At 37.4% G+C, this 25659-nt stretch overlaps 1 protein-coding gene across 2 annotated transcripts in view; it reads right to left on the bottom strand.

The window, feature by feature from the left end:
- CSMD2 (CUB and Sushi multiple domains 2) overlaps positions 1–25134 on the bottom strand; it is a 648217-nt gene extending 623083 nt beyond the window's left edge. For both annotated transcript variants that reach the window (XM_072136727.1, XM_072136728.1), the window contains exon 1: positions 24641–25134. In XM_072136727.1, coding sequence (XP_071992828.1) covers positions 24641–24803 — 163 coding nt within the window. In that variant the 5' untranslated portion in view covers positions 24804–25134. The remainder of the gene's footprint in view (positions 1–24640) is intronic.
- Between the last annotated feature and the right edge of the window lie 525 nt (positions 25135–25659).

The raw sequence follows: 25659 nt of genomic DNA, 5'->3' as shown, positions 1-25659 counted from the left end.
ATCAGTAACTTTCTAAACATTACAACTATAGTGGCATTTTAAATAGCACGCATTTTAAGTTTAATGGTTTTTTATGTAATGTACAAATACTTAATTGAAAAAAGCAGGAATTCAAAGTTAATAGCTAACATAAATTTGTAAATTGGAAAGAAAAATTACCACCAGCTAATTCCCACAATTTGCACTTAAAGGAAGATTAGCAATATTTTTGTAAACAAGCTTTACAAATGAATAAATTGAGCGATTTCATGTTATTTCTTTAATTAAAAAAACTGTGACTCTCAACTTCCACAATGTCTGAATGGTTCTGCAGTCTGTCTACTCGATACAGAAGAAACAGGAAAATTGTAGAAACCAGACACCAGGGCACACATCAACAAACAGTAATAAAACATTCTGTACAAATTACAATGAAATATAATGTTATTATAATTAACATAACATGTTAAGTCAGACATTTCTCTAACTTAACCTATTCTTAGATGGGTTCGGTAGGAGTCACATTCTAGATCTGACTGCATTTAAGGGCAACATCTGCACAGATTTCATATGTTCTTCTTATGCTTGCATAGATATAGGAACTCTACCAAACAAAGTTTGGCAATTGACTTTCCAGCAAATTATTATGCATGGGTAGGGCTACATGTTCTGGCAACCATGAGCAGGGCCGGATTAAGGTTTGTGCAGGCCCGTGAATGTAGCCCAGAAAGTGCCCAGAAAGAACATTACTATTCTAAATTATCAATAATATTCTTAACTTTATCCTACTTATATGTTAGCCTAGCTGCTGGTCTAGCTGACAAAGTTGCATTAGTACTGACTACTTGTCCTAGGTGTCCCTGCTTCCCTGAGAGTTCTCTCTTCTCACAGATCGGGCTGAGTATGTGAGTGCTGTCAGGAAGTAAACCTAACTGTTTGGCTAGTATTGGAAACCAGTTCAGCTAACCAGTGTTAGGTACTATGAGCAAAGTGATGAGGCCCAAGACACACATCCCTGAAGCCCTGCCTATAATCTGGCCCTAACCATGAAAATGCATATTTTTTGTCACCGAATACAGCATGTGCTTTACGGTAATACCTCAGTGTAAGTTGCACACTAGTTCAAAGATCTGGGTGCACAGCCATAGCCCAGACCAGAGTACGTGTGTGCTTCATATTAATTCAGATTGTGAGCCTGAAAACTGATATAGCATGATGTAGCACTGTAGAATATGTTGCCACTTAACCCTTTAACGACTTGTTTTTTTTTGTTTTTTCACTTCCATTTTTCACTCACCAACTTCAAAAATCTATAACTTTTTTATTTTTCCACATAAACAGCTGTGTTATGGCTTATTTTCTGCGTAACAAATTGCACTTTATAGTGACGGTATTTAATATTCCATGGCATGTACTGGGAAGCGGGAAAAAAATTCCAAATGCAGTGAAAATGGTGAAAAACCACATTTGCGACGTTTTCTTGTGGGCTTGGATTTTACAGCTTTCACTCTGCGTCCCAAATGACAGGTCTACTTTATTCTTTGGGTCGGTACAATCACGTGGATACCAAATTTGTATAGGTTTTATAATGTTTTCATACATTTAAAAAAATTAAAACCTCCTGTACAAAATATTTTTTTTTTATTTTGCCAACTTCTGGCGCCAATAACTTTTTCATACTTTGGTGTACGGAGCTGTGGGTAATGTAATTTTTTGCGAATTGTGATGGTGTTTTCATTGCTATAATTTTTGGGACTGTGCGACCTTTTGATCACTTTTTATGAATTTTTTTATATTTTTCAAAATGGCAAAAAAATGCCATTTTCGAATTTGGCCGCTATTTTCCGTTACGGGGTTAAACGCAGTGAAAAACCGTTATTATATTTTGATAGATCAGGCATTTTCGGACACAGCGATACCTAATGTGTTTATGATTTTTACTGTTTATTTATATTTATATCAGTTCTAGGGAAAGGGGGGTGATTTGAATTTTTAGGGTTTTTTATATATATTTTTTTTTAAACTTTTTTTTATTTTTACTTTTACTATTTTTCAGACTCCCTAGGGTACTCTAACCCTAGGTAGTCGGATTCATCCTATCATATACTGCCATACTACTGTATGGCAGTTTATGTGAATTTTACTCCCCATGCATTACAATGTGCAATTAGCACATTGTAATGCATGGGTTAAAACAAAGTAGCCTCGGGTATTTGGAACACCCGAGGCTACCATGGCGACGGATCGCCGCTCCCTGTGACGTCATCGGGGAGCGGCGATCCGCGACAAGATGTCGGCGCCCATGCGGCGCCATCTCTTTGAAGCCGCCGGCAGCATTGCCGGTGCCGATCGTGGTGAAAACACCCGCGATCGGTGCTAGCACCGATCGCGGGTGTTACCGGTAAGCCTTTGCTGCAATATGCCCTCTCCATGCACTAGTACGGCGCGCGTCGGGAAGGGGTTAAAATCAATAATAAGCATTTGTTCCAGTGACTCTATTATGCTTTAAGGATATATGTATATTTACGATTATCAAACATTAACTCAAAAAATAGAACAAGGTCTGAGAAATAGTCTTTGAATTCATCTCCTCGATTGCAACACCAGTGTAAAGCATAGTTAATCATCCTAAACAAATAGTATGTAAATGCACAAAGATCAAAAAATAATTTGCATACAGTGGAGCAAAATGTAAAATGTATTCTGTGGCATTGGTGTCCAGAACCATCATAGGTGTTTGGCCACTTTTCTAATTGTAATGTTAAAGTTAAACTTTCTCCAGTACATTCGGTATGAATGAAGAAATGCCTCTAGTTTTATCATATCTTGCAGTTAAGCTGCTCCTAGTGTCCAGCCAATCAGTACTGTGAAATCTCTGAAAAAAAAAAATGTTGTACTGTGATTTGGTCGCTATGGGTAACAGGGCTAGTTTTGAGCTTTGATAAATAAGGCCCTCATTTTTATTTCCCAGTACCACTCCTATAGTACCACTCTTGTAGATGTAGCAGACAGCCTCCTTATAATATGGCTGTTAGTAAACATGGTTTTTACCTGGGCTCTATTTGTGTGGGCGGAAAACTTACATCGTTTCGGAAACATTTTCTAAAAAGACTCCCGCTGTGTTTATATTCAGATCTGGCTTTAACACTTCTCTTTGAAAATAATACAATCTTTACAAAGGTTACAGTCATGTCACGTATAGATGTGGTTCATTGTTAGCTAATTCTAGATAATATTGGAGCTACACGTAATGGGGGAACCTTTCATTTCATTTTATCATATATCTGTAGTAGAATTTCAAGACATTTTTGACGTGTACTTTGCTTAATCTTTAAAAGGCTTTGACTTTGACGTATACCCAAATCAAATCAAGTTCCACTAATTACATAAGATGTAATAATTTAAACGGAACAATCAATTTGTCACAAGTAATATAAAAGAATGACCAGTTTGCATGCACAATGTATACAGGTGTATACAGGTGAATATCAAATACTAATACAAAATAGAATTTCATAAATAACAACTACTTAATAGGATTTATAGGATTTGAAAACATGGCTGCAACACTCTTAATCCATGGGAATACATTGGGGGGGGGGCTTATTACAAGCTTATTGCATGCCTTGTTTGCCAAAAAACTGGTGTCACTAAAGAAGGTGCTCTTAGAACGCACCCCACAACCCTTTACAAAATTTTTGAATAGATAAAGGATTAAATGGATTTTAAAAAACTGATATTACAGTGGAATGGTGCAGTGAAGTGCTGAGTAGTGCTGAGAAGACCCATTAAAATGCTGGTTCAGCTGATATCTGTTAGGGTAACACCTGTAACACCCACAATTGGTGCTGTCACCATTTACAGGCCAGGCCATTGTTCAAAGCTATTCCTCATTCCAATGTTCTTGTTATAAACAGGACCAAAACAGCCCACTTATCTTTTCATGTATGAAATAAAATAAAAAGGTAAGAGATTCTGACATCCGCTTCTCTGCATGATCTACACGGGACTTTTTTACTACTATTACTTATATACTCTTCTTCTATTGCAATTTAACAATGAGTGTGCAATGCAATTCTAACATTTTTCTTTGGGAGGTTTAGATCTTTTTTTTGGGTTGTTTGACTTTTTGTAGGGTGGCTGCGCCATGTTTTGTAAAGCGGTCCGGTTTAGCATTTGGCAGGTGGGACATGAAATTCTCAATACCAAAATATGACAAATTTGTGATCCACTCTTCCTTTAAAAACTAGCAATTTCCTATCTCCATCCTTTTGATTTTTTTGCAACATTTTGATAAAATTTCTGCGCAGAATATCTTGAGACCTATAATTAGTATAATCACTTAGCCAGGCAGATAGTTGGTTGCATCATAGTCCATAGTCCTTGTTCTGCAGAATATACTAAAGTGGACCTTTTATTCCACAGTGTTACAATACTAATTACACTATGTGAATGTGTTTACTGCAATGGACTAAGGCTTTAATGGATAATTATTTTCTCTATTAGTCTCATAGAACCTTTTTGTGTCTCCATTGCAAAAAAAAAAAAGCAATGAAATTAAGAAGGAATACTTTTTAAAAATGGCTCAACCCATAAAGCCAAGAGAAAGTAATGGAAGGGAAAAAAGAGGGATTATAATTTAGTTAAAACAGTTAAATTAGCGACGTGAAAGAGAATAGTAATTTTTAAAGATCGCAATCATCTCAAAATATTTAGTCTCAAATACATAAACAACACTGCACAAACTACCATCTATAATTAACAATATTCACAATGTTCAAAGACAAAGATTACAAGGCATTAAACATTTGGTGAGCTCTGTTGTTATAATTATGAGTTTAGAGAATTATCCAGACAAGTAGGAGCTGTCACTGGCATTTGTATAAAGCATTTGATACCACAGCATGGGTAGTGCGCTCATTGCTAACTAAGTATATTGCTTCAACCATGTCCATACTGATAACATCAGATTGTGGCTGAATATGCAATAGAAACAATAGAAACAGTGATAACTGCTCAGACGCTTTTCTTTCTGAATTCATGTTTTGCTAACTAAAAACTATAGGCATTTTCAAATGCTAGCTTTATGGTTACTAAGAGCTGAAGCATAACGGGGCCTATTTATTAACCGGTTGCTGCTGACACCCTTTTAAGTTTTGGGGTTTCTTTCACTCACCTCCTTTAAAAACCTATAACTATTTTATTTTTCCATGTATTTCTCTGTGTAACAAATTCCTAATGCAATGTACTAGAAAGCTGAAAAAAAATTCCAAATATGGTGAAATTGAAGAAAAAACTCATTTAAACCATTTTCAAGTGGGCCCTGTTTTTACAGCTTTTACTTTAGAGTCCAAATGGAACCTTCGCTTGATTCTTTAGATCGGTACCACCATGGAAATTATTTATATATGATTTATAATGTAAGATAATTTTAAAAAATACAATTTAAGCCAATAACTTTTCACACTTCGGTGTACATAACAGTTTAAGGTATAATTTTTTGCTTGATTAGCTTAAGTTTTTTTTCATACTATTTTTGGGACTGCATAACCTTTTAATTTAAAATTTTTATGTGTTGTGAAATGGCGAAAAAGTGGCAACATTATTTTCCATCATGGGGTTCACCTGCGGGAAAACTTGTTTTCATCGTTTGAAAGATCACATCATTTTGGGACATGGAGATACCAAAAATGTTCATATTTTTCATTTATTTTATTTGTTTTTTTTAATTTATTTTTATTTCTGTTTTTTTAAATGTATTTATTTTTTTTACTATTTTTTTTTTACTTTTTTTTTGGTATTGTATTTTTAGGACCCCTATAATACTGAATCCTAGGTCTGATCTCTCATATCTTATACTGCAATACAACTATGTTGTAGTATATTGGCTTATTACAGCAAAATTACTTCAAAATGACAGGCCTAGGAGTCTATAAAGACTTTGAGCTGTCATGAGATCGATGTCATTAAAATGTCGCAGGTGGCATTTTACAGGGTTGGCACCAAACTAACATGTTACTGGTGGGTGTTTGCTGCATTATGCATTACACTGCATTATGCATCAAACACACGCTCAGCTCCTGAGTCCTCTTCATACAACCTTAACAACACCATGAGAGACTATTCCTGTTAAACTCCGCCTGGTTTATCATCCTGTGTGATGTTGTGTTATAAATGTTATTGCCATTAAATCTCCAACTTTAAGACAACTTGATAATTCTTCCCCAGTGGGTACAGAATAGTAATAATCATTTTATAAATAAAACAAATTATAATAAGAAAAAATATAAATAATTGTCTGAAAATCTTTGAAATAATAATATAAATGAATAGGAAAATACACAGGAAAGAGACCCAGAGGTCTTCACATCTATGAGATGGGATATAGTAAAGGTATTATGGGATTATCTATTATACCGAGTTTCTACAGGCTACTATTTGTTTGTTTAGCCCTCTAATTTATTTACTTTTTCAAAACTCATGCCCATTGACCTGAGCGTCACATTACTACTGCGTGGAAACTCTACAGCAGCAATGATACCCATACATGTCTCCCCATTCTCTCTTATTCACTATGCAGTAAACAGGACATTAAACAGAAGGTTCATGCAAGACCATAGCAATAGAACTCAGGTCAGCGGGTGTGATGGAGAATGAGAAAGGGAGTTTTCTTTTTCAGCCAATTTCTGGGAAAGATCTTTTATTCCTTATCAATAAAAACACTTAAAATACAGTTTAGAGAAGCCCTTCAAGGGCTCGATACCTCCATTTATGTTTATGAACTGTATACATACTTTGTACTTTTCATTTTCTTACATGATCAATGTATGCCATACCTTCACAAGGCAGAAGTCAATGAACCATGATTCACAGTGCCTACAATTAGTCCTTGATACTCTTTCATTTAAAATTTTATCATAAATGACATAGCCAATTAATTCCCGAGACCTTTTCCTGACTTGAGAATATAATTTGCAGCAAAGTGGTCAGTTATAGTCTGCATAAGCAGATACTGTTGAGGCTTGCTAAAAACTATGATAAAGCAATGATATTTTATTAAAGTACTCTATGTCAGAGGTCTAACCTACTAAATTATCTTAACCAGGCAATGTAGATAACTTCACCATAGGGAATAAGAATTTGAGCAGTCATTCTGTCTTTCTCTGTGTACATATGCCTTGACAGAGTTGCATATGAGTGGTACACTTGAGGGTAAAGTGAACATTAAAAAAAAACAAGCACTAAATAAAATGTTTCCATTTAAATGATATGTTGTGGGAACATTTCTGGTAAGAAAAGTCTGACCTGCGGCTATTTCAGATTCCCAGTGCTCAGTATTGTGAGTCAAACACAAGCTGCCTTTTGAGAAAGGCTTCAAATAAAGTTATACTGATCAAAAGTCCGATATTTGCAAAGGTTGTTGCAAATCAGGGCCAATCCTGGAAGGTGTATGTGTAAACTGCACCGCAAAGTTTGGGGCAGTCCCAAGACTGTATTACCCATTATCAAGTCATGTGGCAACAAACTGTTCCTTCAGGAGGCCAACTTTACTCCCATTAATCCAATAAGTAATAATCTGTCATTTGCCATGTAATGGAGCATGCAATAGTTTATCTTCTGAAAAATTCAATCTCTTTGATTATGGTACATTAAAAAAATCAAAGGCATTAATAGATAAATTATATGGACTGATAGATATCTAAGGGAATCACATTATCGCTTTGTAGAAGACCTATCCATGATTGAGATTGTTAAATTACATAATGCATTTAATATGTCGGGGCAGGGAGGGAGGGGGATATTTTGGTGAGGGATAGGCAGGGGCTTAAAAGTAAATGGGAGACAGCAAAAAAAACTTGGAGCCTCTTAGTAGATATGGGCGCCAGACTGCTAGTGGGGGAAATTTTTAGACTGGAGGTCAAAACACCAGTCTTAATGAATTCCCCCAGGACTTCTACAATTTCCAGAAACTGTTTACTAGAAAAAGAAGATACAAATTTCAAATGTTTTTTTAATGTGTGCCTTTATTATTTTTAGTCTTAATGGAGAGGTTATTATCTGTAAAGAATGCCCTTAGGACTTCCACCCTCCTCTTAACATAAGAACATAGACCCTTTACATGGTCTATGTTGTTATGTTAATGACCCTTAAAGGGAACATTTTTAACCTCTGGAAAATTAAAGGTGTATTACAGGAATTAGCACAATTCATATACAAATGGGTCGTTAAAATATGAGCTAATATTTAATTACTTGTTATTTAAAATTTTGCTCCCCTTAGCAAAAAAAATGCTGTGGACATAGACTGTAATGAAGAATAAAAATGCTACTGGCCCTTTAATGCGTCCGTTTATTTCCTCCGCTTGGAGCAGACACAGGACAGAAGATGGTCGCTGGTCACATGTCTTCATCACATGTCCTGCACCTGCCTGGCAGGTCATGTAATCACCATTATGTTTGTCTGTAGTTGGGTGCTTACAATGCATCCAGTATGGCCAGTGTTGTGATGAGACATCATCTCAGTGAGGTAATGTGCAGTGATGGCAGTTACACATCATTACTATGGTAACAGAGCAGGACAGTCAGTTACATCATCACTGGGAGCAGAGGTGGAGGGAGGGAGGAGGAGTTACTGAGAACTAAAGGATCATAACACTTTTAGTTTCTAGTGGCGGCGGCCATCTTGATGATAACTTTGCATAATTTAAAGTGACCATAAAATTTTATGATTCATAAAATCAAACTATTTAAGCTCCATTTTGGGACTAATGACATTGAGTTTTGTTATATTTAGTTATAGCATCATGGGGTTTTTTTCTCAGATGTTCATATTCCTGGAATACCCCTTTTAATTGATTGCCCTAGGTCATGTACCTGGCCCCCTTGCAACAGCTGTTTTTAGGGGGGAATCCATGGCTAGTTGCACAGGACATGTACAATAGTATTACTTGGCAGTACCCTACTATGCTATATGGTCAGCTCAAGTCTACCACTACAAGAGACACCCCATTCTGACACACCAACCCTCCCCCAAGATGTCCATATATCCTAAAACTGCATAGGGACTATAATCTTTGAATCTTTTTTTTTAAACATTTAGAGGATGGATTGGAGTTTATAATAAAAAAATATGCCTATAAAAATGAGTTGAATCTGCTTACATATTTTCCTGACATTTACTTTTTAAACAAAGCATATATTTCCAAATATGAGGCTCATTTTTCCCTATAAAATTCTTATTTCTGAAGGTTAATGCAATTTTAATGATGCAGCAAATCTTAATTTTGTTATTAATAATGAATACATATAATGACCATTTATAGCATTATCTAGTACTTACTCACAGTGACATAAGATTAATGAGTAACATGTGTGCATTCTAAACCTAAGTGTGTGAAATATTACTGCAACACTACAAGATGCCACGTGCTTGTGACTGTGCTTTGTCATAAATGCTAAACACTAGCTATGAAAAGCTTTACTTCTCTTACTCAACCAAGTCCTTTCTCAAAATGTTAGGTCCTGTGGAAATTCTAAATAGGAACCAGAATTGGACAAATTAGATATGTTGCATGATTCCCTGTTACTCCCCGCTAACTAATAATCTAATTATTTCCAATATCATTGCTCTGCACAATTTCCATAGTTTCTATTAATTCTATTTAATTAAATTACACTAACTGTGTAGACAATGGTAAAGTAATTAAAACAAAGACTTGTATTAACTAATTAATCTTAAATGAACAGGCTGTGAAGGTGATTTACAGACTTAATTTGGGCTCTGGCCTAAAAACATTAACTATACCTTCCAGCAGGTTGTGGTTTTGGCGACACATCTCTCCTGCCTGGTTATTTAGGAATGCAGAACACATACGTATACTTAGTTTACAGCCCTAAGGAGAAGATCATGTTTTAATGGAATTTCATTTGAAATCACAAAGGAGAAAAAGTTGGCTCAGTAGTTATAGTTACTGACTACAAAATCTGTAAACAGGAAAAGATACATTATGGCATACTCTCATAGGATAAAGCTACGCACTAGAGATTGAGCACATTACATATTTTCAGGAAAAGATTTTCAGCTGGAAAGGTTTTATTATATTTTCTCTAGATGTAGATATATTACAGAAAAACAAGAAAAACAATACACACAATGTAAATTATAAAATATACCCATCAGTAAATTGTTGGATTTATTGATCTCTGGTTTTAGTTTATTATAGAAACCACTAAGTAGCACAGGATTTGTAGAACAGTAAATACCTTCAGCACTTGAGGGGTCTTAAAGTGGTTGGCCACCTTAGGAAAAGTTAAACAGGGTATGTGAGGTGACCCTAATAGGGTCAACCATATTATACTTTCCTTGTTAAAAACTTTCCTGGAATCCGCTGCCCAGAAAAATTCTTGTCTCACTGTGTCCTGTCCCTATTATGGTCTCCCATGTACCCTGTTAAACTTTCCTAAAGACTATCAGACAATATATATAAGTAGACTGTAAATTGAACAACCATTGACAGAGATCAATCGGCGCTTGATCATTACAGCAGCACAACCAATATTTTAGTCTTTACTATTACAACTTGTCACACCGCAGTATACATATATTACAAATTATTATTGGTCATATAAACAATTATTTATTTTAAATTTCACAGGATGATCAATTGTTTTGGTTGATATTATCACTTTTAGTCAAATTCAGACATGAGTGTATGGCCAGCTTATGTGGTCATGAGGTATGAGCCTCCAAAACAATGGGCTAATATTTAACTAAAAGTCCAGCCAAATAATTATCCGAATGGGAACATGGGGGATAATTACAAGACAAAAGTATTTTGATAAGCTTACAATGACGAAAACAACAACATAAAAGCCATCCATACACAACAGCATTATACCATAAAATCAATTAGTGGAAGTAATCATAAAGATTACTAAAAATGCTGGAAAGTAACTTGCCAACTTACTGAAGATATGCAAAGCAGATGTCCATTTTATACCACACCACTGGTCTATCCAGACCACACATTTACGTTGCACTGCATCAACAAGTATATACTATTTTTTAAGTTGTATTTGCTTTCCTCTACATAGATTTGCGATATTTGTTGCAAAACAACCTATTTATATGTTTTGTAAATTAATGCACAGATGTAGCAGGGTTCTGCTTCCAGCGCCTCCTGCTAAGCTTGTCATTTGCCACAAATATGTTATATAGAATTCTCCATTTGTCTGCAGGTAACTTTACTGAATAATCTTAACTCAGTGTGCCGTCTTATGCACAACGGAAACAACTTATGCATAACCGTAGCTACATCTGTAAATAGGGACTGTACAATATTAGATTTTGTAAAATGTTTTCAGCTACAGTTGCTAGCCAAAGTAAAAGTTACTTAGGTAGTTTCTTCTACTATAAATGTTTTGTTTTAGACACAGAATAAAATTTACATTAAATTCTGTCTTTAAGATGATGCCTATAATGTAACTGCCAGTACAGAGCAGTCCATAGGTTCCAAATTAGGCTCATTTAATGTTACCGTTCCTTCCCTACACCCCTTAATTCCGTTGAAAAGGTGAAGAACGGAGGCTTAACGTATCACTTAAAATTAAAAAAAAATAAGGCTACATTGCCATTGCATTTTCCTCATATGCTCAGTGTGTGCGCCAGGAAAGCTTCTGTCCTACACTTAGAGTGTGCAGTTTTTATTTTTCTGGAACTTCTTTCTGCAGAGGACAGCAATTATTGTGTGCCTGCTGGTGTGGTTGTGGGTAGCATGGAATCATTTAACATTCTCTTGCCCTATAGAAATGTTCTCCTGTGCAACAAATTTCTAGGAAAATTTCACAGCAATATAAGAGTATGAAGTCAGCCTGTTTCATTGGTGTTACATTTCTCTCCAGGTTTCTGCGTATATAATTTCTCTTACTTGCTGCCCCCCTGCTGCCTTTCTGCAGATCTGTTTAAACATTTTATTCAGTGCTATGTTGCTATGCAACATGATGCTCTCCCTGGGTGGGCACTATGATGTCATGAAGACTTACTTGTTGTGATCATGCACTGACTAAAACATGCTCTGTAACATGTAGGCACTTACATTATTGTTCACCATCATTGTATACTAATCATTAATCAAAGATTTGACAACTTTCCCTCCTTGGTGCCGGATGGATTTCTTTTTCTCTCTTTAACCCCTTAAGGACGCAGCCTGTTTGCAGGTTAAGGCTCGCAACTTTTTTTTTAAATTTGACCTGCGTCGCTTTATATGGTTATAACTTTTGAACACTGTTACTTATCAAAGCGATTCTGAGATTGTTTTTTCCCCACATGTTGTACTTCATTTTAGTGGTAAATTTTGGCTGATACGTTTTGCGTTTATTTACAAAAAAAAGAAAAAAATGATGAATTTTTAGAAAAATTTGCCATTTTCGAAATTCAAAATCACCGCGTTTTCAGGCAGATAAATTTACCACCTAAATAACTTGCAGAATAACATTTCCCATTTTTCTACTTTACATTTTCATAATTTTTGAAATGTTTGGATAATTTATTTTGACGTCACGCGGCCTACAAATCGAATAGCGATTTTCCGTATTTTCGGAATTGACTATTTTGGGGATAAATACAGTTTGGAATCAAATTTTACATATTTAGCAACAAAACCCCCTATATAACCAACCCATTTTCAAATCTGCACCCCTCAAAATATCAGAAACAGCATTTACAAAGATTGTTAACCCCTTGAGATCTTCATAGTAATTGAATCAAAATGGCGGTGAAATTTAGAATGGTCAAATTTTGTCGGTTATACGTTCATTTAGCCCTAAAATTTACACACTTCCAAAAGATAAAAAGAGAAAACTCACCATAAAATTTGTTCTACAATTTCTCCTGAGTGCAGCGACCCCCCACATGTGGACATTACTTGTGTTATGGGGGCACAGCGAGGCGCAGAAGGGAAGGAGCACCCTGCAGCTGCCAGGATTTTAGTTTTCTGGTTGCCCCCTTTTGAAGGCTATAACATTTTTGCTTTTCCGTTATTTGGGCCATGTGATGGCATTTTTTTCGCGGGACGAGATGCTTTTTCCAGTGTTACCATTTTGGGGTTGGTATCACCTATTGTTGAAAATTTTGGAACTTTTTTTGAGGTCATGAGTAGAAAAGCATCAATTCTGTACTGGATTTTTTACTTTTTTTTTTTTTGTGTTCACCGTATAGCCTAATAATCCTGTTATCGTTATTCTATGGGTCGATACGATTACGGGGATACCAGACATGAATATTTTTTCTTATTTTTTACTAAATTTGCCAAATAAAACCGTAATGTGGGGAAAAATCTATCATTTTTGCATCGCCGTCTTCCAAGTGGCATAACATTGTTACGTTTTTGGCTACAGAGCTGGTTGATGGCTTGTTTTTTGCGGGACATGTTGTTCTTTGCAACAATATCATTCTGGAGTACATATGTTTTGTTGATCACTTTTTATTGCATTTTTAGTGGTATATAATAGGTAAAAATCATAATTTTTGGCGGGTTTTTAACGTTTTTTTTTTACGGCGTTCATCATATGGGTTCAATAGTTATTTAGTTTTATTCTATGGATTGTTACGGACGCGGTGATACTATATATGTGGGGTTTGTGTTATGATTTAGACTTTTTTGAGTGTTATATGTCTCTTTATATGTTTTGGGGCTTATGGGCATTTTTAGTGATTTATAAAGTAATTTTTTATTGAAAAACATTTTTTTTTACATTTTTTTACCTGATCCACCATGGGATATGAACAAGCAATCATCTGATTGCTTGTTCTTGATAATACTCTGCAATACTAATGTATTGCAGGGTATTATCAGTGCCAGCCTATGCAGATGCATAGGCTGACACTTTGCCTTTAAGATGACGTCACAGACGCCATCTTAAAGGTAAACCCTCCAGGCTTCTCTGGGGTCCCGATCGGACCCCATAGGTGCCAAAACAGCGATCGGACCCCCCGAAAACGGTGCGGGGGAGACCCCCAGAAGGCATGTTAAATGCCGCGGTCGCGTTGACCGCGGCATTTAACGGGTTAAACACCCGCGATCGGAGCCCACTCCGACCGCGGGTGTTAGCCGGGGATGTTAACGGTAGATTACCGTTGAAATCCTGCGGCTAACGATGCCGGTTCGGCTGCTATACAGCGCTGAACCGGCATCGTCTCTGCGCAGTAGCTGTACTGCGCTGAGCGCTAATCACGAGACTCAGCGCAGTACAGCTACGGCGCAGAGCGCTAAGGGGTTAAAGAACCTAACTGGCTTCTGTTGTTTTTTTTTTGTATAAAACTTTTTATTGTTTTTATAAATTTTTATCATAACATACTTGGTTGTATACATACTTGTTATCTCTTTACAACTTATTCTTAAATTGATATCTCAGCTTACATAGCGTAGTTTTACCGTTAGTTTCTATTGATACGGCTTCTGTTGTTTTGCTATTGTTCATTGTGCTCTACTGGTTTTGTTTCCAGTCAGTTTTGTTGATGACATTCTCTATTTTACTACTTGGTCTGCCATATACTGTACAGTTGGTGCATCCTGGCTTTTGTCCCTGACTTCTTCACCATTCTTTATATTTCTGACCTTGCTCCTGTCTCATTCCTGATGCTTGATGCCCTGCATGGAAGTGATATATATTTCCCTGGACATGACCTCTGGCTTCCCCTTGACTTTGCTTCTGGATAATCCTTCGCCTTATGCCTCGTACCATATTTCCTGCTTACAAATCATGTTCTAGTTACTGATCTTGTTTTTGTCAAAGCCACCAACCAGAGACTACAAAACCGGTTGACTAGGGATATCCTATAGGACAGTGATGGCGAACCTTTTAGAGACCGAGTGCCCAAACTGCAACCCAAAACCTAATTACTTATCGCAAAGTGCCAGTACGGCAATTTAACCAGAAAACTGACGGTTTAGTTTAGAATCAATTTACACAGGACTGCCTGAGCTCAGATTCCAGCAGTCCTATACACACTGAAACACCACTTTTACACCATTTTACATCACATAAAAGAGTAATAAAAAGTTATCAAAAGGTCACGCAGTCCTCAAAATGGTAGCAATGACAACAACGGCTCATTAAGCAAAAAAATCACCCCTCCCCAGCTCCGTGCACTAAAGTTATTAGCGTCACAAGATGGCGAAACTATTTTCTTTTTCGTACAGTGTTTTAATTATAGAAAAAGCATTAAAACACAATAAAACCTACAAATCTGGTATCACTGTGATTTTACCGAACCAAAGAATAAAGGACACAAATGATTTGGAGCGCACAGCGAAAGTATTAAAATCCAGCTTCCCAGTACACAACATGGAATAATAAATAAATGAGAAGTAAAATATGTTACGCAAAATATAAGCCCTCACACAGGTATATACAAATGCACATATAAATTTATAATATAATATGCATATACATAAATACATGCATAGAAATACACATGTTTCTTACTCTTGCTCAGGTGTCTGTTGTTCCAAGGGGAGGGGGGGATGCAGCATCTGGAGTTCGGGGCAGTGTGGTTATGAGGCATGAGTTCCAGGGGAGGGGGTGATGGGGGGCAGAGTGACCGGAGTTGAGCGGGGGGGGGGGGGGGAGTGAAAGCGGACGGAGTTCTTGCGGCGGGGGGGCGGCTGCGATAGCGGGCAGAACAGGCTGGGGTTCGGGCGCGGGGGGGGGGCGGGGGGCGGCTTGTGGTAGCGGGCGCAGTTTGTGCCATGAGTGTCGGGCCGGTTGCGGGCGGAGTTTTATGGGAGGTGCGGGAGCTGGCAGGAAATCAGCCTTCCTCCTGATCTATTATGCCCGTGGATGCGCTGAATTAAAAAAAATAAATAAATACACTCACCTCAGACTCGTTCCTCCGGCTGATCACTGCAGCGCACACGGAGTAAGGTTCCCCAGCGCTGGCAGCGTAATGACATCATTTCGCTGCCAGCGCTGGGACGCTTACCGTCCTGTGCGCTGCTGTGATAAGAGTGCCCTGCTCTGTCATGGCTGTTAGCAGTATCGGAGCGCAGCTCCGATACTGCTAACAGCCATGACAACCAGGTGTGGACAGTGGTTGTCCGCACCTGGCAGTGGTAGAGAGGATGGGGCGCGTGCCAGCCGTGAGGGCTCTGCGTGCCCTCTCTGGCACGCGTGCCATAGGTTCGCCACCGCTGCTATAGGATATATATCACTGTAAAGTTTCAGGGATCTACTCACACTACTGACCGCAAAGTGAACCATGATAAGCAGGCTCTGTTTTACCTTCTTCCATTTGTGATACTTCTAAAGTGTGTCTGATGACTAGGCATCCAACCTACAATTAGTTTTTTGTAACAGTTTCTTAGATGTCTGAAACCTTTGGGATACAATGATTGGATTAGAATAATAATGTTTACTTTTCATATGTATCCTACAGTATTTTTTTGGATGGAGATATCCTATTAATGTTTTGTTTAACCTCAGTAAAAAAATGAGAACATTTGAAAGTTGTCTTTATAACTTGTGCTTTAAATTTCAATAAAATGTTTAGAGTTACAATGACTTACTGATTTGGGAGTTAATTTTCTAAGTCTATATTTACACATAGTTATGAGATTTTAGTGCATCCATCATCCATTAATTCAGATCAACGTAAATCAGTAAAGCCTAAAGGTATACTTTTTAATATTTAATACTACATATACGGTTTCATATGTAGGCTGTCTTAATAAAGGATAATACCGTAATGTAGCTAGTGTATCTCTGTATGTTTGTAGATAATGGTACAAATGCAAAGGCCAAGTTACTTCTACCCAAGGTTTAATTTCCTGTAGTCATACAGTTAAAATTTCTACCTTAGCCCTGCTTGTACTAGGGTGATGGTCACATGAGTTCTGAGTATTCAGTCAGATGTAATAATTGCCATTCATTACAGTCAATTAAGCATAGAGAGGATTCACTTGAGAGCATTTACAACAAACACGAAGAAAAAGAGAAACACCAGCTTAAAATATTTTCATCTATTTCGTATGCTATTAACATATTTTACCATCCCACGATCCATGTCCCTCATTGTCTAAAGAGCACATATAAAGAGCTCCCTTTAATTCTACATTCAAGGCCAGAAGGTCTACTACTATGATGTGTCTGAGGATCTACCCAGCTTCCAACCAACTGCAATGGAAGCTGGTCCACATGGCCATAGCCACAGGAGAATCTGCAGGGGGCCCTACACTTCCAAAGTGGTGGACACGGTAGGAGAAATGGCAGCCTCTAAAATAAATGACCGATCCAGTAATGAAAATGTTTCTAAAGATTCCGAAACTGGGAAATAAAATAATAAAAAGTGTATATTTTTCGTAACCTATCCTTATCAATAACTTCACAGAAGAACAGTGGGGGTCATTTCCACAAGTGACCTACTTGGAACAATTCAATTTATTCAGCTACACTTCACCTGTAGATAAGATAAACTACAAGCTTAATGTTCTTTTAATGATGGTAAATAATAACCTCTAAGTTGAGTCATCAATAATTCTAACAATTTCTTCAACAGGAATGTGTCCACCTAGGTTGCATACAGGTCCTCTTAGAACATTTAGGTGGTTTATTTTATCTTATTGTATTAGAAAATGGCATGCTCACAAAAATTCCAAAGTGCAGAGAGAAATCCAGAACAATCTTTGTAATTAATACATTCACTCTTTACAGCATGCTGCAGTTGTGTGTGATAACACAGGCTAAGGGATGTTCATTTTACAGCCTGTCGATTAGGAGTAAATCTGTAATTTATGATAGCCTCCTAAGGTCATTGAAAGGAGCTAAGTTTCATTCTGGTAAACCAAGAGTTCTCAAACCAAAGCCAGGATCCATTTACAGAGGGTACGGAAAGTATTCAGACCTCTTTACATTTTTCATTCTTTGTTTCATTGCAGCCAGTTGGTACGATCAAAAAGGTACTTTTTTGCCCATTAATGTAGACTCTGTACCCGATCTTGACAGAAAAAAATAGAAATGTAAATATTTGTGCAAATTTTTTAACAAGAAAAACTTAACTATCACATGGTCATAAGTATTCAGACCTTTTGCTGTGACACTCATATTTAACTCACATGCTGTCCATTTCCTTCTGAGCCTCCTTGAGATGCTTCTACTCCTTCATTGGAGTCCTGCTGTGTTTAATTAAACTGATTGGGAAGGCACACACCTGTATATATAAGACCTTGCAGCTCACAGTGCATGTTAGAGCACATGAGAATGATGAGGTCTAAGGAACTGCCCAAGGAGACCAACTGTGTCATTGAACAGGTCTGGCCAAGGTTGCAAAAGAATTACTGCAGCACTCAAGGTTTATGGAGCACAGTTGGGAAAATATTTAAGGGGTTTACTAGATATGCTATCTTGAAGTATTTCACTGTATATAACCTTATATTCCAGCATCAGAATGGGTTTATATTGGATTGGTCCTGTTAGACTAATCTGATTTGCTTCTATGAGCAGGTAAGTTGCAGACTGGATCTGGCCATTTGATACAGTACGGCATAACAGGTTGGTACATAAGACTGCTGGGACTAGGGGAAAATCTGTGTATTTGGGTAGGTAGTTGGCTTAATGAAAGAAAACAGAGGGTTGTCACTAATGGCACATTCTCAGATTGGGTTGAGGTTACCAGTGGAGTGCCACAGGGGTCAGTATTGGGGCCACTTCTTTTTAATATTTTTATTGATGACCTTGTAGTGGGTTTACACAGTCAAGTTTACATATTTGAAGATGATACTAAGCTGTGTAAAGTAATTAATATTGAGGCTGATAGTATAGCATTGCAGAGGGATTTGTGGAAGCTGGAGGCATCGGCGGAGAAATGGTTAATGAGGTTTAATGTAATGCACTTGGGCCACGGAAAAAAAAGTATAATTGTGTTCTAAAAAGGTGCACAGCTAAATTAACAAAAAAGTGGCTTTGGATCAACTCTGTGACCATTCTTGACTGACTCAGCTAGAGCCTTGACCTAAACCCTATTGAGCATCTCTGAAGAGACTTGAAAATGGCTGTCCACCAACAATCAGGTGTGAAAAACTTCCCAAGATGACTCATGGCTATACTAGCTCAAAAGGTGCTTCTACTGAATACTGAGGAAAGGGTATACTTCACTTCACATGTGATATTTCACTTTTTCTTGTTTAATAAATTAGCAAAAATATCTACGTGTCTTTTTTTTTTGTCACAATGGGGTGTACATTAACAAGCAAAATAAAGAATGTTTTGATGTTATCAATTGGCCACAATGAAACAAAGAGTAAAACATTTAAAGGAATGTGAATACTTTCCATATCCACTGCATACTTAGTAGTAAGATAATATGACATGTAATGCTTATTTCCATCCATCCAAAGCCAGATTTACATGTTGTAAAATTATGGTCTTTGGGATGTGGCACAGGATTGTAAATTCAAAGTATTCCCTATGCATTACAAGTATGCACCAAATTTATAAATCTGTATGTAATATTAAAGGGTAAATATCGGCAGTTTTTACATTTTTTCCTATTTTCCTTTTCTGTGGGCATCAACACTACTCTTATACCACTTCTAACCGTATAATTGTAATAAATAATTGATACACCTAGGATACATACACACATTAATACCAACAACATGGAAGGGTTATTGCCTTCCTGTAGAACAAAAAAGTGTCAATAACCTAGTGGTCAGGTGGAAATTCACTAGTGTCCAGCTAAACAATAAAATTATTGGGTAGGAAATTATTAAATAAAACCACCTTTTCCACTAAGCTATTACCACAACTGTAGAGCCTTAATCTGTAACCTGTTACTTTCCACAGCCACTGCAAAAATTCAAGTAACACTAGATCTCAGACCACGATGGTCCATGCATTTTTCATTGACACTTTCTGAATATGCCGAAAACTGGCTGTTGGTATAACATGACTTAAACAGCAAATTTTGTAAAATTGGGTTTTGAGGTGTTAATCCTTTTATATACTAGTACTTTGTGCTTGTAAAGAAGGATATAAATATTGAAACTTGTAAGATAATAATATCAATTATGTATGTTGCTATATTTGGCCCCAACAATCTTGCATTTAAATCCCATTTGAGACATATTACAGAAACTGCATAAAATATTTACAGGCAACTTCATAATAGATACAGTTGGAAAATGATGCAGGTCCATCAAGGCTAACTTGTAAATCATAAAGTGTTGATCTAGAGGAAGGCAATTGGTCAAAATTATGGAAAAATTCCCAATGCGGCAGTCAGAATAACTGGTCACAGGCCTATGTATAAAAAGATCTTTGGAGAGATCTCTGTGCTGTCCATTCAGATGTTTGTGCATTGTAATGAGGCCTCCATGCAGCCATCTATTTCTAGGTTGAATAACCCCAAATTTTGTAATCTATCATTGTATTTTAGTCCCCCCATTCCCCTAATAATCTTGGTTGCTCTCCTCCGCACCTGTTCCAATTCTACACTGGTGCCGAAAACTGTACACAATATTCCTTGTGTGGGCTGTTCAGTGATTTGTATAAGGGCAAAACTATGTCCTTATGAGAATCTCTTCCTCGCTTTAGACATCCAATAATTTTATTTGCCCTATTACCAGCTGCTATTATCCACCTAAGGCCCCTTCCACACTAGCATTGCAGTTAACGTCAGGGTGCAATGCGTGAAAAACTGACATTTTTTGCTCCTTTTTTCCTTGCAGTCATTACCTTTTTTGCGTTTTTAATCTTAAATTGATATTTCATGACTTTCTTTCAAATCACCTAGCAACCCATCAGTTTAAAATGCATTGAACTCGCATTGCACTTGCACTTGCATTTTTGATGCGTTTCCATAGACCTGAATGGGGCATGAAAAACGTGTGTGAAGTGAAAAAGTAGAGCATGCTGCGATTTTGATGCGCGTTAAAACAAACGCACGCATGCGTGTGAAAAAAGACGCAAATAAGGACGAGCCCATTGGAAACAATGGGAGAGAGTGCAATGCAAGTTCTGCGCATCAAAAGCACGCGCAGAACTCGCGCATGAAAAACGCTAGTGATTTACTAATTAAAATACAGTTGTACTTTTAGAAGTAACGTGAGAATGCTGAGGGGTCCACTAACACAGAGGCCAGGGAGGTTCCTGTAAAGAAAAGAGTATAAAAACGCAGAAATTTGTAAAGAACAACCCCTCTAATCTACTAAATCATTAAGAATAATTAGTAAATACATAGAAATTTGATGACAGAAAGGGAGAATATATATATTAATATCTGTGTGGTACATGATCAAGCAGCAACCAAGAATGGACAGTGGGTGGATTACTTGCCTTGCCTTAAGTACAGGAAATCCTAAATAAGAGTCAACAGTAAAAATTATTTGCTTTTAACTATAAAATATGTAAGAAGTATTGACCTCTAGTGTTGGTTCTTAATTTCCAATTAACAGTTATAATTGTCGGTTAAAGGAATTGTATGTTATACAGATGCAATACCTAGTGTGCCTAAAGACAAGAGTGGCACTATTTCTGGTGAGGTGCCCATGTTTTTCTCTAAACTAGCACTACCTTGTTTATGTCTGAACATTTGGGATGCTTTTCAACCAGGATTGTAAGGGTATAAGGCCTAGTTTTCTCATGGATAAAGAGTGGCATGACGCCTACTGTATGTCTAATTAATTAACTGATTGTGCTGAATTTTATGGTTGACAAATGTATAAAAAAGAATAGTTAATTTGTGGATATTCATAGTTTTAATAAGGTTTCATAAATTTTAGAACAATCTAATTGTGGTGTACTAACAATGGCAATGTTAGATTATTTTTTTTTGCTGTAGTTTTATTTTATTTCGCCGTTTTCTTTAGATCAATGGCAGTGCCTTAAGTGTTCAGCAGTGACCAAAAAATGCTCATGAAATCCTCATGGATTAATAATGTAATAGTAGTACATGTAAAAATATTTCTTTCAAGACACATATGGATTAAGTATAAGGGTAGGCATTGTGCCTGTTCATACTTCAAAGGATTTTCTGGGACCTTCCACAATTGTAGTTCTATATCTGCCCATGCAACATAAAGAGTGGCCCTTTCATGGAACAGGCCCTATGAACAAGTGGTTTTATGAAAATGTCATATAATGCTCTTAGTGTTACCAAAACCATGTTGCCTATAAACTATTGCCCATACAATTGCCTATAAATTATGGTCAATATATCATTAACATTTTTTGACCTTTAAACCCTCTATTTATAAAAATATGGCCTGATTACAAGTTCAATCACTGCTAAAGGCTAAAATAGTTTACTGGCCAAGGATGGCCACCCATCATGAGAAACCAGCTAATTTGGTCTAAAAATCAGCAGATTGCATAATATTATTAAGACTTTCTCGGGTACAGCTGAGCACATAATGGATCATATAGGAAAAAAATAATTATCTTCAAAAGGCATCCGTCTAAGTCATATCTCATTTATGGTTGTCACACACATGTATAATCACAATTATCTTTAATGAGAATGCAGGCTCTAAAGATGCCAGCACCAGCTAAAAAAATGAATACATGCCCGAACATGGAGTATTCATTAATTAACCCTCACAATCAAGTTGGCTGACAGGTAATGGAACTGTACATCCATGAGATACTTAAGTGAGAGGATCACTTAAGGGGCTAAGACAAGCTTTTAGATTGTAGGGGTTGGACAGGGGTATGAACTGTCCTACTATCTGGGTGGTTATATGTGTCCTGTTGAGAACAATCCCTAAAATACCTTTTATAAAATGTATGGATACCAATTCACCGGTGAGCTGGAAAAAGCTGAGCAACATAGCTCTGTGAGCAGAATCCTTTATGAATAATGATAGCCTATCACAATCAATGAAATGAGTTGCTCAGGTTTTGTGCTATACACTCCACAAGCGCATGAATGCATGAACCTTTCCGAAATCTTCCCTGTGTCATGGAATTCTGCAATTGACTAAAAATGCTTGAGCCAATACCCAGGACAGAGATCTATGTAATCATTTCATATTTTTTAAGGATGGCTGAAATAGAGCCTTGGCTGTTTGATAACAAATTACATATAACACATAGGACTTACATTCAACAGGATACTATTGCATTTCTAATCTATTACCATGCCTAATTAAAAATGCATGTTAAAGCGTCAAAGGCTAGGCTACCTCCATCAGTGTTATGCTCTGCACACCTACAGACTTAGACTACTCTAGGAGAATGGATAGATAGATATATAGATAGATAGATAGATAGATAGATAGATAGATAGATAGATATAGATATTGACTTTAGATAGATGAAGATTGCTACACATGTCTATTTTATCAATATTCATACATAAATAAATAGAAACCAGCCTCCAGGATTGATCCATGTACCGTACTCTTATTCCTCATTTAATTGAATATCCAATACATGTATTTCCTACTGTAGTTTTACATAATATGTACCATTATTCATTTAAATAAACCATAGAAATTCCAATTTGAAAATAATGCAGGTGATCAGGCAGGCTCCTTGCTATTATACAGTGTTACATTTCCAAACCGATAGTTTCTTGCAATTATGAGATTAGGGACATTTCATTGCTGCATACAAGTCTAGAGATTCAGTGGCCCTGGGCCTCATATACATGGACATGCACTCTTGTGAATTAGGGTAAAATGAAGGAAAAAAGATAGTATTCATTCAATTTATTCCTAGACAGAAAATTGTTGCAGCAGTTTATTAATTGCCATGTTTATTTGGAAGATGGAGATCAACATAGTCCAATGTTCACACTTGTAAATAGGAAAAATAATAAAACATTACATTTCATCTAGATGTTTAGATGCAGCCATGAGCTAAAAGTATAAGCCCGGGTCAGTCTAGATTATGTCTAGATAAAAGCGAAAGGTCACATCTGGGGAATCAATTAATAGGGTAAACCACTTCCAAATGCCTGGAATTCTGAAATGGCAGTGACAGATCAAGACACATATAAAATCCCAGGATATTTCCCTGAGCAATGGAAATTTCCACAAGTCCTACTGGCAATATATGGATATAAGTGATGTATACCATGCTTGCATGCCCAGGCTGCACTTTGTGGACATTTGGCTGCTATGTTTTCCCACTGGTTAATAAAAGGTACATGATTCTCTATGCAGAATGCAAAGTTTGCTGTATCTACACTGTAAAGCTGAAGGGGATGCAGTGTGTAATATATAAAGGTAGGTGATTTATGCCTGCAGCCTATGTGAAATACAAGGCTTCAGTGTGTGACCAGGGAATATCACATAAAGCCTCAGAGACTGGATTTTGTGACTAGGGGGTTGATTCCTACAGGTACAAGATGTTCACCTCCAGACTACACCTAGATGCCCATATTGCTGCAACAGCACAGAGGATGTGGTGCTGAGGCATGGGACTGGCACAGCAGACACACAGCACATCATATGGCATGATATCTCTCCATGGCATCTGCTGGATTCCATCTATACAATCCATACATATAGATCTCGAGGCAGCCAGGTTTCCTCAGCCCTAGGATAAGCATCGCAGACAGGTTGTAGAATTAGCATCCTACATGCATCATCTCCCTTCCTGAGCGCCTATGGCTCCACACAGCAATGACTGTCACAACTTGGACGCTATGTACAAGGACTCACCCGTTGCTGATGCAGCCAATAGCCCAATGCTGATGAAGACCAGCCTGCTCCAAGTTTGCACTTCCAGGAGCCCCAAAACCCACCATGCCCCCCATATCCTCCTGGATGCGCAGCTGCACCCTGTCCTGTGCCCCCACTTTAGCCATCCAGAGATGGTTCTCATGGCAGATTCTGCGGGGATCTCTGGAAAAGGAGGTCAGGTATTCTTGCAAAGAAAATCCCACTACATTGAACAGCTCTTTGCTTCTGCAGCCGGAATAAACCAAGTCTCTCCCTGCACTGGGGAGATGAGATCAGGAATCCTGTTCCTCTCTCTCACTTCCAAATATTCGATATGACTGTGTAGCCACAAGGTTTTCCTGCAGGGAATATCCACATAAAGCCTCCTGCTCCAATATTAATCAGCTCTTTATAAGAATATTCTATCCACTATCAGAGAAGCATCCACAAGAGGGAATAGGGTTTTCTCCCTTCCTCCCCTACATACAACAATGCTGCAAATTACATCTTGAATTTGTCTCCCTCCCTCCTCCTCCTTCTCCTCCTCTCACACTGGTCCCCACTCATAGGATACTTGTCACATATTTCTTTACCATAAATCCCCCCCACAGACACTCATTTGGAAAGAACAGAAGCAGATTAATGAAGATAGCATGTTTTATAAAATGTGATGTAAAGAAAACAGATGTGTACAGCATAGAAATAAATATATATGAAGACTTGTGTGTCAGGACTTTCTGGTCACATCCTGATGCCCAGTGATAGTGAAGGGGCTGCTGTACTGTCCTGCTGTCCTGGCACACACTGCAATACTGGCTGCAGTTAAGATTCTGCTGGAGTTTACAAAGGTTCATTAGCTTTGCAAATATGTCAGGGATGAACATCAGCAAATGAACCTGGGGGGTGTAAAAGACAGGATGGTGTGGAAGACATAGCAGGGAAGAGATCTGTCATGTGCTGTGTACTGTAGAGAGCCACTGCTAGGGCTTTTTATAGCTTTATCAGTACAGTTTGCTGCT

This window comes from Engystomops pustulosus, chromosome 2 (genome assembly GCF_040894005.1).
Source record: "Engystomops pustulosus chromosome 2, aEngPut4.maternal, whole genome shotgun sequence".
Classification (NCBI taxonomy): domain Eukaryota; kingdom Metazoa; phylum Chordata; class Amphibia; order Anura; family Leptodactylidae; genus Engystomops; species Engystomops pustulosus.
Note: the sequence above shows the minus strand (reverse complement) of the source record. Positions and strands in the feature narration are given on the sequence as shown.